At 41.2% G+C, this 13729-nt stretch overlaps 1 protein-coding gene across 11 annotated transcripts in view; it reads right to left on the bottom strand.

The window, feature by feature from the left end:
• Positions 1-1909: 1909 nt before the first annotated feature.
• ralgps2 (Ral GEF with PH domain and SH3 binding motif 2) overlaps positions 1910-13729 on the bottom strand; it is an 81475-nt gene continuing 69655 nt past the window's right edge. For 10 of the 11 annotated variants that reach the window (XM_044361313.1, XM_044361320.1, XM_044361312.1 and 7 more), the window contains 12 exons: positions 13313-13450; positions 12500-12590; positions 12186-12253; positions 11910-12048; positions 11587-11738; positions 11454-11508; positions 10763-10840; positions 9668-9773; positions 8667-8759; positions 7617-7722; positions 5949-6040; positions 1910-5860 (listed from right to left, as the gene is read on the bottom strand). In XM_044361313.1, coding sequence (XP_044217248.1) covers positions 5831-5860; positions 5949-6040; positions 7617-7722; positions 8667-8759; positions 9668-9773; positions 10763-10840; positions 11454-11508; positions 11587-11738; positions 11910-12048; positions 12186-12253; positions 12500-12590; positions 13313-13450 — 1148 coding nt within the window. In that variant the 3' untranslated portion in view covers positions 1910-5830. The remainder of the gene's footprint in view (positions 5861-5948; positions 6041-7616; positions 7723-8666; positions 8760-9667; positions 9774-10762; positions 10841-11453; positions 11509-11586; positions 11739-11909; positions 12049-12185; positions 12254-12499; positions 12591-13312; positions 13451-13729) is intronic. The other variant, XM_044361316.1, reaches the window with a different exon arrangement.

Genomic DNA, 13729 nt, shown 5'->3' with positions numbered 1-13729 from the left:
GTGAAGCTCAAACATCCAACTGTAGGAACAAGAAGAAAAACACATTTTTGAGTGTAGGGGGACTTTAAATGAAAAGCTTTATTTCCTTTTTGCAAAACAGTTTAGGGCAGATTTTTGTTTTTTGTCCAAGAATCTCACTCTATTATTGAGGATGCCAATGTTTTGAGGCCTCAGTGGGGTAATCATATGTGGCTCTCACACAGCTCTGAATGCTCAGCTGGTGTTGTTAGCTTAAAAGACAGATTCAGTGGATACGTTTTACATACAGATGTGATCCAGGTGGGCATTTTGTCTGTCAAGTGATTAAGTACAATGACGCTGCTTTTATTTGTGCTGATACTTATAGGTACAACAGCAAACTGGAAAATTATCATCTTTTGTCTTCTATAGATAATAATTTTACAAGCTGGTTAGATAAATACACAAATGCCACTTTATTTTCAGGAGGGGATTTTAACATCATCCTAGATGAAATAAATGACAAATAGCCACCTGGAGAGCTGAATATATCTAGCTCCACCTTAAAAATATTTATGGATAAATTTACCCTTGCACATATTTGGAGAGTGAAGTTCTCCACTGACAAAATGTTCACATAGAGCAATAAAATGGGTTCTAGTCAATCTAGATTAGATTTTTGGTTAATATCTGATGGGTTCAACACAGACTGTGTGGATGTTGAAAAAAGACTGATTCTTCCTTTTAAGATCTTTTCAGCCATTAAGAGATCCCTTTAAATGCATTTTCAATGTATGCAATGGGGGTCAAAATCCACAATTGTCCTTCCATGCAAAAATGTTTTCAAGTTTATCTGAAGCCAATATGAAGCTTCTGCTGCCCAAATTAGTCAAATCAAGTCAACATCTTTCAAAGTTAGTCTTTTTAGTGCCAAAGTCCCTTGTTTTTTTTTTTATACTATCCTTCCACTGCAACTGAACAGGAAAACACTGTCAATGAAGACACAAAGAGGGTTGTTTTGTTTTTTTTACACTAAAAAGACTAACTCAGTAAGATATCCACTTTATTTGATTAACTCAGACTGCTGAAGCTTCATATTATCTTCAGATAAACTTTTAAATACATTTTTGCTCAAAATGAGGACTGTGGATTTTGTCCCCCATCATGATGATTACAGTGAGCAAAACCTGCTTCAATGTTCGTTTGGCCACCTGACTGTTATTTTAAGAAAGACTTGAAAAACTGTGAACCTGAAACTGTTAATGGAAAATATACTCAAACAAAGACAAAGCAGTTGGGTCTTTATATTGAAAACAATAACAAAGTGCTGTAGACACCTTGATCGAAAAACACGAACTTACAAAATAAGTAATTTTTTCCTTCTCTAACTTCCCTTACTGCCAATAGACCCACAGTTGTTCATTTTGTTGGTAATCCAACATCTGCACTGTGATGGATGTGATTGTAACTGAAGACTAATGGAGTAATGCTTCATTAAGAAAAATTATCAACTGAAAAAATAACCCAACACATGTACCGTAATTAGAGTAAATGTAAATTGTTCCTTAGCTGATTTAATAAATCTAGATTTTTGGATAATATTTTGGAAATATTGTAAAGAAGCCAAACTAATGAGGAAATTAAACTCAATGAAACTCTCAAGCAGATCCTTTCAGTCAATTTTCAACAGTAGCTCTTAAAGGCATTGTTACTGCTCTGTAAGAACTCAAATAGGCTCTACAGCAGCTTGAAAAACACTGGAACTGATTGTCAGTATTAAAAGCTGTCAAAAATTGTAGTACCTGTGCACATCCAATAAACATCAAACAAGTGCTGGACCAAAGAAACAATGTAAAAAAGAAAGATGAGAGTCCACACACTGCACTGTTTAAATGCAGTTCAACACACACACACAACCCTTCAACAGACCAATGAGCATGAAACGAATGTGTGGAGTAAAAAAGGGCAGAGTGTTTATTGGTTCTCAGTCTTCACACCAGGCAGCGCATCACTCAGCAGTGAGGTCACGGCGCTCGCCACAGTCATGACATGGGCAGACAGAGACAGACACACACACACAGAGCCAGGTAAAGGGTGAAGGTTAAAAGGTCATTTATACATCACCCTCGCCACCTTCAATGATCTGAACTAAAGTTGTTGATGTCCTTGGTAAACAGTGAACGATGCCTGTCCAGCACGCAGGAGGCAGGGTTCACAGTGGTTCCACTTCCTCTGGTGGAAACATTCATTTCAACATTTTTCATGACTGTAAAAAAAAAAAAGGAACGGCAGATTCACTCAAAACACTTAATACAGGGCGAATTGTACATTTGTAGACAGTATGGTCAATTTAAAGGAATTAACATGAACGAATTTTCAAGCATGACATCAAGTTTCTTCATAATGACCAAAAATGATCCCAAAGGAGGAGACATTTGAATTCTCCACTCTCATTCCAAAACAGTATCCTCCAACAATCACGGAGTCATTACGTTAGTTATGATTGGCCTTAAAACCCCAAAAAATGATTAAAGAGACCACAAAACATCCTAAAGTGAAACATGTGTTTCCATTATCTTGACCATACACTGTACAGAAATGATAATAATAATAAAAAAAAAAAAAACATGTAAACTCAGGTTACAGCGAGGGAAACCTCACAAAAAGCGCTTGACATAATTTGGGTATTTATTGAGAGAAAGACTGATAAACCGAAATAAATTCAAATCAACCTCTCTAGTCTGGTTCAGTACAAAACAGGGAACTCAGACATACACATCAATTACATATCTTTTTTTTTTTTTTTTTTTATCTTTCTAGGTTAACATCAAATAAAGTAAACAGAAAGAGGGGAAATGATGTTGACTCCTGGGGTTACTGAGACAGCATCAATTCTTTAACTGCATAAACTTTAAATGGTGCTAATTCTCTTGTTGATATACCACATTGTAACTGACAGCAGGTTAAACTTGTCTGATTACGCCAGTGAAGAGACACCAACCAGCATCTGTAGATACATACAGGTAAACAGTCTCTCAACCGAACTCTGTCTCACCCATTTCATTCACAGTCCTTTTCATCTGCTGCCAACCACCAGTATTCAAACACCAGTAATGATCAGCCTCTTTAGTGCTTCAGCTCTGGGATTCTGTCATTTCATACAGTCTCTGCTTTAACTTGCAGAGAAAGCTCTTTCAATTTTGCATTTTCACCAGCCCTTAATGGACACAGTGCAATTTCTACCTCCTATCTGCTCACGAGTCCTCCTCTCTTTTACACTTCAGCATCCAATACATCACAAGCCAGCGTGGAGTCATAGCACGAGCTGGCAGTCAGCCACACAGACGATTAGGTAGCCAGTTACCTCACTGCTCAGCAGCGACGGCAGCCTCAAGGGATTGCCCATCTGGCTTGAATTACAATGTTTAAAAAAATAGAGAAGTATGCACAGAGCACACGCATACTTGAGTAACTGCCGCATTATGCCTGTCTTTGGCTTTCTCATTCATTCTTCCACAGGTTAATCCACTACCATCTCTTCTTTAGGAAAGGTAATATACAAAGAGCTGGACATCTCTTAATGGGCACTAAATTGACTACATTTGTAATGTTTGACCTAAATTGACTTACAAAGTTTCATTTCTGCATATTATGTGGAGGACAGTTTTAATGCATCAGTGGATGGATGCCTTCAGCAGGACAGCACAGTGCACAGTCCGCCTCTTTGACTAGATATAAGCCTGAGAGTGGGGGCTTGACATTGTCAGGGTGGAGGTTCAGGCCTGTGACCAACTGTGTCTGTGAAGCACATTAGTGAGGATCCACCGCTGAGAGTATATGGATATGTTCCCCTTTCCATCACCCTTTATCGACAGCCTGGAACAACTGTAACTCTGAACTTAATATACCCCACATATGTTTCCTAAAGTAGATACAGTACATGTGGAGGAGTGAAGGGATTGTGACGTAGGGCAAAAAGATTATGTAAACATACAATGTAAACAGCTGTTTCAAAAAGGGAGAAAGAGAATTTGATGAATATTACGGACGAAATGCGCCCCCATCATTGTCATCACCACAGTCCTGATCATGTTAGTTCATTTGCTCCCGACAAAAACAAACGGCAACCGTCTAATTCATGGCACACCGAAACATCTGCGATGCACACTGGAAACTGTAAATCCCACTGAAACACGTCAGTACCTACATCTGATTCAGCCTGCGCTTCATTGTGACAGTAACATCACTTGGCACTAATCATAACCAAGGTGCTTATGCTATTCCAAATCAGATACAATAGGATAGGGCCTAAAATTGGGTTGTGCTGGATCCTGGTTAATAGAATAAGGGGTCAAATAAAATCCACATGTACATAAAATATTCAAAATAACTGGAGGAAAAACAAAAATGTAACATTCAAATGTAACAGACAAAACTACAGTGACGTGCGATCATCTACTACATGGTAATACTGTGAACTGCACCATCCCTCCCAAAAAAAAGGAAAAAAAAACAAAAAAACAACTAACAACACAAAACAATATCAACAAACAAGATTTAAAATAGACTCTGTATGGCTCCAGGTAGCTTTGAATGTCTGCTCCAGACCAGAGGCTCTGACCATATTAAGCAACAAGAAGAAGAGGAGATAAAATCTTGTATTCTCATTGCTCTCCCTTCTCTCTCGGACTCTTTCACAGTTTCAAGTCTGTAGTGTTTAGTGTGTGTGTGAGTCTGGTGAACCAAGCATCAGTTTTCTAAGCTGATGGCAGCCAACTGAGAGCAACCAGCACTGGAGAAATACAGGTTTGTAAAAGGAGTAACGATATACTCTTTGTCTACCCAACCGTGAACACGTCTTAGCTTAGATTCTGGGATTATCGTACCTATGTGGAACACAGACAATATTCCTGTAATTTAAGCAAATACCTCACCCTCCCACCCCCCCACCCTCGCCCTATGCAGTTTATATAAACACGCACACATACATACAGAACACTTAGCGAGTATATGACAGAAAAAGGGGGGGGGACTAAGTTCTGTAATAAAAACTGGACACATTCAGGAAGTGTGGGAATTGCTTCTGCTGGAATCGATTGCGAATCAGAGCCCTTATGTTTACAACAATGCAATCAAACAGGCCTGTGTGTGTGAGAGTGTGAGTGCGTGGTTCATGTAAATCATCCCGTGACTCCAAGCCAACTCAAGTGAATGAAGAGACCAACGATATCTGTGTTGAAAGTGTGAACCGTATAAGTACAAAAAAGTGTGTTTCAAACCCTCCAAAGTCCAATGGGTTAGTCCGATGTGAGTGTGCGTGTTGTGATTGAAAGACTTTGTGGGTCCAGCTGATTAAAAAAGCCGGAAATCTTGCATTCGAGCATGGCGGGGGCACAAATAAAAATAGTTAACCCCTTAAAAAACGAACAAACAAACAAAAAAAAACAACAGAGAGGGTTATTTATGTCCATCCAGGGACAGTCAGTGTGAGAGAGGAGAGGAGAAGTCAAATGGCTCCACTGAAGTGCTGAAACACTCGCAGTAAAAACAAAAACACAGAGAGCAAATGGGAGACAAGAGCAGTGGTGCAGGTCCTTGTTCAGTAGTCAACACATCCATCCATCCATCCAAACACACATACACACACATACACACACATACAAACACACACAGGGTACTCTAGTTAAGGCAGTGGTGGCAGGTGAGGCTGCAGTGAGGCCAGGGCTAGAATCGGAGAATCGGCGGTCAGGGCTCATGGCAGTGAAAGCTCCCACTACTGAGTCAATACTCCTCCTCCTCCTCCTCATCCTCCTCATCTGTTTCCTCATCCCTCTCTCCTTCTGTCGATCTCGTGCATCTTCCTCAGCATCAGTCACTCGAATGACATCAGATTGGCTGGCACCTGAGGGAAAGAGGAACATGAGTAAAATGCGAGTATTATCCAGTATTCGGTGTGTGCGTGTGTGTGTGTGTGTGTGATGGCACTGTACCTGTTGTCTATTGCTCTGACAGGCAGCACTCAGATGTTTGAACCAGAGCAAAGCGTTCATTCTGTTCCCAGCTTGGTACTTGTAGGTGTTACCTAGGCAACGGAGACAAACAGTGTGAGACGCCAAGGCTCTCGTTTTCCATCTGCATTCTCGACACTCTGGAAAGATGGCTGAAGCCTCACTTGACTTTGGCCAGCCCAGTGAAATAAAAACAAAGTTACGGTGGAAAGGTTCAAGACAGAGACAGCGGGTTTGTGTGCGCGTGTGTGTGCATGTTTGTGCGTGTGTGTGCATGTGTGTGCGCATTAACAAGAAGAATGCCAGATATGACTAGTACGCAGGCCACATGCTTAAACCGACAGCAAGACTACCGCTCAGTCAGATGGACATAATGTGAATGTGTGTGTTTGTATGTGTGTTTTAACATGTGCAGGTGATGCCAACATTCAAACCAAACTCCACTGACACAGTTCACCTTTTCACTGCATCTGTTTTCAGAGACATGACTGCTTGCTTGTGTTGTCAGTTCCTCTTTGCATTTCCTTGGCAATGGCAGAGTATGAGTGTGTGTGTGTGTGTCTCTCAACATTAGGGCTGGGCGGTTAATCGAATTTGATTTTCAATTACAATTTTGGCCTCAAACGATTATGAAAACAAGAAAATTGAGATAAATCGATTATTGTGCTGCATTCCATTTCGCAATGATGCTCTGGTTTTGTCTTGTGTTATAAATCCAGCACATTGTGCATCTTAGCAGCCAGACAGCACAGTGAGAGACAGACAGGCGGAGTGGAGCTCTTCCTCACAGCAAGAATGTTTCTGCATTTAGCAAACAATTAAATTCAGGCACATTTTTTGGATGAAAGTGACTTATTCAAACATCTTCAGGCTACTTTGTTTTAGTTTCAGTCAGACTTTGGATGCTATTATTTTAGATACAAGGATGCTTCGCCCTGTGAAATGATCCCTCCTTTCATCCAGATGCTCAGCGCTGTGCTTTTTCTGTCTTCAGTATTTTAATTGTGCACATGCTTACTTGTAAAAAGCTTATGAGAAACCTGGTTACGTGTATACATGGCAGAGAAATCAGTGTTCTCCAGGGAGTAAAATCTACCTGAAGAAACCAGGTTTCTCTCATCACATACTCTGATTACAGAAAGCAGGTTTCTCGTTCATATGACAGATATCAGATTTCTGGAGAAAACCGACTGTAACCTGGTTACAAGTGCATGTAAACACACTGCAGGATAATACAAGTCAATGATTTCTGTCAGACCTCTTGCTTCTCAAAGTACTATGATGAATGATCATTTAAGTACTGATCACTCTCCACACAACATGCATCTTAACAATCATTACAATAATATAATCTCAATTGTTTTGGTCTAATTTATTTTTATTTATTACTTTTTATAATATTTATTTAAATATACTGTATATATATTTATATTATATATTATTTATTCATCTCTTTTTTTACATTCATTTTTAAATTTGTTTTTCAGTTGAATTATATTTAATTTTCAAGTTTTTTTGTTTTTTTTTAAGTGCAATAAAAGCATGATGTTTCCAAAGTTAATGAGTAATCATGTTAAATAATCGTGATCTTACTATTGAACAAAATAATCATGATTATGATTTTTTCCATAAACGAGCAGCCCTACTCACCATGCTCAGAGTCAGTCAACAAGAAGACATCAGGATGCTCCGGATCATCAGCCATCATGGCCATCAGACCCACCACACACACGCTCTTACTGGACGTTGACTTGAACTGGGAAGAGGACAAATGGGAACGGCATTAACTTTATTTTTCTGAGTACTGTTGTGTCTAGGAGGTGGAAGAGAAAAGTTAATGCTGGCTTTGTGTGTGTGTGTGTGTGTGTTTGTGTGTGTGTGTAACCTCTCAGTCTTGCCTGTGAGTCTACATGTGGACTCCACAAGGTTCTCATTAGCCTGTGAGTGACACACAGGTCTGCAGTGATGTCATTGTTCTCATTATTCAGTGAGTGCTACCATCTGTTTGTCCCCCCACTGTGCCAGGCCCTGTCCAGCCCCACCACACACACACACACACACACACACACACACACACACACCGCATCTCACGTCCACTCATTCACTGTTTTTATTCCAGTTCTCATTGTCCCTCCTGCCTTCTTTCTCCATCTCTCCTCCTCCCTCCCCTACACTCTCCTCTGAGCTTCTGTACAGTTTCAGTAAACGTTCCTGTCAAATGGATACAGTCCAAGTACTGAGACACACACACAAACACACATCCATCCTGCTCCACTTGTTGTTAATTTATGCCAAAACTAGATTAAAAATGGAGATTGATCTCATCTGCATTCTTGTCATCATTTCCTTTCTCCTGTGTACACCAAGTAAAAAACACATGAAGAACCACTATGCAGAAGTGTTTCGCCTTGAGCTCATTTTGTAAATAAACTTTATGAGAGTGACTAAGTAATGGCTATCAGATGTCAACACTAATTTCTTTATAAAACTGAGGTTGATTAGGGATAATTTGGTCCATTTGCGCCCTCACTTCTAACAAAAAGTGCAGATCAGATGGCGGAGGACTTTCAGATGTCTCAGTGCATCTTATCCTCTCTGCACCTGAGCTCCTATGGTATTGTCCTAACCTGCCTAAACAAACTAAAATAGTACAATTGTTAAACAGAGGGGAATGACGGACTGTGTGTCTGTGTGACTTACATGTTTTCTCTCAGTGGCCTTCAGGGACTTGGCAGGGTAGTAGTAAAGCTGAGTTCCGCAGAGAGCCACCCAGTATTTGGTCCAAGATGCCACCTGGAGGCACAAAGGTGATATCCAGTCACAAACTCCACTTAAGCCTGATAGAGGGACTACAATATAGTAGTCAGGAGCTATTAGGTCATTTTAAAGAGTAAATCCAGGGATGATTTTTGTGGTTTTATTTATGTCTGGATCTGTGCTTACTTCAAAACCCTCAACTGGGACAGATAAAGAGGCAAGATTAGAAATGCAGAGACAGAGAGTTGAATGACAGAGAGGGGGACTAAATGTCTTTACTTGTCTGTGCTTGTTTGGATGACTGAAGAGCATTTTTTATCAGCTGGACACAAAAGTCACTATTGAGCAATTTGAACACTAATACAAGGAAAACAATGAGGATTAGGATGGATGAAAATCATGTTTAAGAAAAAAGGGACATAAAGTAAGTAAAGCTGCTAATTAATACTTCGGGTGTGGAGAATATTATCTCTCCACACAATCTGGACATGAGGCTACATGGGCAGATTTGGAAAAAATTTGAGAGCTTGTTACATCATCAAAGATGCTTGTAAATCACACGCACTACCTATGACAGTTTTAAGTTATTTCAACTACATAAAGAGCTCCAGATTTGTTTCCATCCAAAATAGAATAGGATAATCTCCGAGCCAATATAAAATGGCTTAAGAGGCACCAGGAAAACAAAGGCGGTGAAAAAGAAATGCATGCACGGTCACGGAGGGAGAAAATTAAAATGAGTATAAGGAACGGAAACAGACAGAAATAGAGATGTTCTGAAGGTTAAGGAGTCTCTGAGGCGCTATCTGTGCTGTGCACGAAGCATTTATTGCCCATCTGCTCTAGAACTCCTGTACAGAGTACATGTAGGTGTATGTGTGTGAACAGCGATGCACGTGTTTAGTTATGCATGTGAGTGTGTGTGTGTGTGTGTGGGTTCTCACTGTTGGTTTCTTGCCCTCCTTGAGTACAGTCTTCCGTCTCAACACCCCCTGGACTGTGACTGCCCCGGGATACAAGTGAACTGCAAGCTCCTCTGACTCGGCTGAACTACAACAGGACAAAAACAAACATTACGAGCTATATAAACAAACACGTGCACAAGAAAACATGCATGTTCTCATGCACACGCACATACCAGATGAAATTAGAGATGAGCTAGTAGTAAAGGCAGACGCAATCTGCAAAGCTACCTTAAACGCTGCTTGATGAATTAGTAAGCATTTTAAAACTAATCCTATTTCTGTCTTGCTTTCACAGAAGTGAATTTCACGGATATAAATCTTTGCACTGCTATCTGAAGAGAGGAGAGCAGAGACGGGCAAGGTGGTGTGCAGATTGTGTCTGTCTGGAGGATCAGAGCAGGAAGCCCAGTGCAGGAGCCCAGTGCAGCCTGGTGGAAAGAGAGAGACCGAGAGAGAAAAGAGACCCATCCCTAACCGCAAGGGACGCTTGATATGCAACGGCCATGAGAATTGGCTTTAATAATCCCGAAGAGTCTGTTCCTCTCGACTTTAGGAATGAGGATGTAACAGTTTGTTTCCAGCAACACATGGAGCTCAGTGCGACTGTGGAAACTCATTTTTAACTCCAAGTTGCAAAATATCTTGGAAACCTACCACAAGAAGAATTCTAGGTTGACTAGAAGCTCAATGTGTGTGTGTGTGTGTGTGTGCGTGTGTGTGCGCGCACGCACCCGCAAGTCAGACATGCAAGAAATTCAAGAAAGCAAAAGGCAGATTACAGACTGATACTATGCTATAAAAGATAGAGAATCATAACCCCATATCACAACAGATCCTTTCCCCTACACCTGATTGTGATTTCACCCCAAAACACACACACACACACACACACACACACACACACACACACACACTCACACACTCACACACGTTTCCCATCACAAGATTATCCCAGCATTACACACACTCTAAGCACCGGCATACAGCGGCCCCTGGCAGGGACTGAGAGGCATGAAGTGAGGATAAGAGAGGGTTTGGTTCAGGTCAGGTTTGCTCCGGTCGGGATGTGTATACCTGCTGGGCCTCAGGACTCCTCTGTAGGGGATGCGGGACACACGGGTCACTGGGCCCAGAGAGTGATAGAACCGAGTCCTGTTCAGAATAGGATAAGATATGACAGGATAGGGGGCACGGAACACTGTTAAGGCTGTGCTGGCGGGTTTTTGTTGCTGTTTTTTTTCCCTCTTCAATTTGCATGAGTTAGGGCTGGATGGAGGAGTGGTCGTCTGGTTAGAAGAGTTATTGATGGATTATTTAAGCGTTTAAAGAAATGGTTATTTGGAAAGGAGGTTAAGATGATTTTTAGGCCAGTTGAATTTTGAGCTTTTGAGTTTTTATTTCAGAACTGGTGAGTGTGGCACCAGACACTTGTTGGCACAGTGGGACTACTGGTTAGGGGATTTAAATGTTAAGCACTTAATACATTCCAGGCTGCCAGAGAGAAGCGTCTTTATATCTGTGCTGAAGTCTGAGAACAGTAGTGGAGGGATGAGGCATGACGGCCTTGGCTGCAAGGCTAAAAGCAAGGCGTGTGTGTGTGTGTGTGTGTGTGTGCGTGAGTTTTAATGGCGCATCATTTTGCATAGCTGTGTCTTGAGGCTGGAGCTTTGAAAATTGTACAATCACATCAGGAATGGGAATAATTTTTGATTCTGCACATGGATGTGATGAAAAAGCACTGCCGTCTTGGATGTTTTAGCCTTACCTCTCAAAAGCCGGCCAAGACACCTCTTCACTGAGCTCAGAGCCTTCACTGCTCCCTGCGTACAAAAAATGATCGTGTCACTGAAAATACAAACTGTGCAACGTGTTACATAGTGTACATGTGTATTTCTTACCAAGTGAAATACCACTGGACAAAGTTGAGCTCTCTGCATGTCCCCTGGTGGGACTGTGGCTCTCCATCACGCTATCGTCCAACAGATGGCGAGAACCAGCGTTGGGAAACGTAGCGCTTTTAAACTCTACTGTATTCATCTTGTGGATAAAACTATGTAAACACAGCAGAGAGATAAAGAGAGACAAACAGAGAGGTGTCAGTATCTTTACTTTAAACCATTTGGTGTGTTTTCTTCAACAACTATAAAATGGTGGATCCATTTTAACTGACAGGTGGAAATACTGTTTTTCCACTTAATACAATACAAAAGCAAAAACTGACTTGTATCCCAGGCTGTGGCACTTCCTGTGTCCGTAGGGCAGCAGGTTTCTGGGGGAGGGAGGCGTAGCCGGGACTTTGGCTCCTTCAGCTGCTACCGTACATTTACGGCCACAAAGAGGAGATGCTGACGCTTCCTGGCCTGTGGGTAAGAGTGGGATGGAAAGAAAAAAAAAAATTATAGACCATGAAGAGTGGAAAGAGAGAGAGGTAAAAAGATGATTTCCGCAGGTTTGATTCAACATTGAACTCCCACTCGTGATCTGTACAGAAACTCACCGACAAGATCCTCTTTGGAGGCATTTGCTCGTGGTGTGCTGGTGCCTGGCTCAATCTTCTGTGACAACCTAAATAAAGAACATTGCTATTTCCATCGGCTTGAATTCATCCACTGTGAATTTCTCATTATGAAAATTATTGTGGGGATGGAATTTTTTTTGGGTGACACAGATGAGGTTTGCGCCCAACAACAAGTAATAAAATTAGAAACAAGGATAAAAGGATGGCAGGAAATCACAGCTGCGACCAGATCAGTTAGTATGAGATGCGGACATGTGGAGTTACTGTATGCATCTTATTTTTATTTTTCTTACTTGTAGTTGTCGTCCTCCACGAACTTCTGCAGCTCCTCAATATACCTGACTGAGTTGAGATACTTCTGTACATGAGGCAACACTGGTATATCTGAAAGAGGAAAGATAATGACAGACATTAGAGTTTATGTGGATACAGATGGGTTTGAACACCTGTTACCAAAACTGGCAATCTATGAAGGCAATAAAGTATGCCTGTGAGTGAGGATATCAATTTTCTAAAGGTGAAGGTTGGTGAAATATTGAAATTCTGGAAATTACAGAAACATATTTGTTCTTTATGGAAGTTTATGGAAGTAATTTCTTCTCAAGTGCAGGTGTGAATTAGGAGCTTAAAATATCCTAACATGTTTGAAATATTTGACCGACCCTGGATATATCTGGAGGTAAAACTATATGAACTGAGTATATTTTATTTAACTTGTTCAAATGCCACAGAGACACACAGACGTACAGAAGTATTAGTGTCTCCATGGCAACAGAGAACGAAGTGACAAAGGCTGTTTCCTTCCAGTTTTTATACAGACTTCCTCCTCCTGTTTGTTCCTCCGCATGACAGACATGATGCATCACATCAGAGTACAGAGAGAGTTACAGTTTAGAAGCTGCTGATAAGAGGAACTATCTGTGAAGATAGTTCAGCTGGGTGATATCTGCCAACACTTTCTTTCCAGCCGCGTTGACAGAATCTCTTGTGCTTCAGCCACTCCACAGGCGGAGGTTGGTGCTCACGGAAAAGAACAAATTGTAACAAACTTTCTTTCCAGTCACCATATACCTTGACATCCTGTTAGTGTGTGTATCTAAACTCACCGTAGGTACAGGATCTCTGCAAGTCCGATATGATTCTGAGAATGTTATTCATCAGGTTTGATCTCTGTTCGTTCTCCAGTATGCTGCCCGTGGAGGGGTAGGCTGAGTCTATGTACGTCAGGTCAGACAGGTACATCCCTAAAACAAAACAGCAGACAGAACAAGATGCAACATGTTACATGACGATGTAACCCCTCAATCTTCCCCTCGTGCTCCCATCCTTCAGCAAGTCAGCGTCCCCAGTGGGAGCCAAATGAGGACAGAGTCCATCTGTCAGAGGTGTTATTTCATACACCAGTGGGGAACACAAGGATTTTTCTGACCCAACACAGAGAGCTCTGCTCATTAGAAAGCAAATATGTAGATACAAACAAGGCTGGACATCGTAACAGGGCCAGATTCCCTTGGGTACATGAT

Source organism: Thunnus albacares, chromosome 9 (assembly GCF_914725855.1).
Source record: "Thunnus albacares chromosome 9, fThuAlb1.1, whole genome shotgun sequence".
NCBI lineage: Eukaryota > Metazoa > Chordata > Actinopteri > Scombriformes > Scombridae > Thunnus > Thunnus albacares.
Note: the sequence above shows the minus strand (reverse complement) of the source record. Positions and strands in the feature narration are given on the sequence as shown.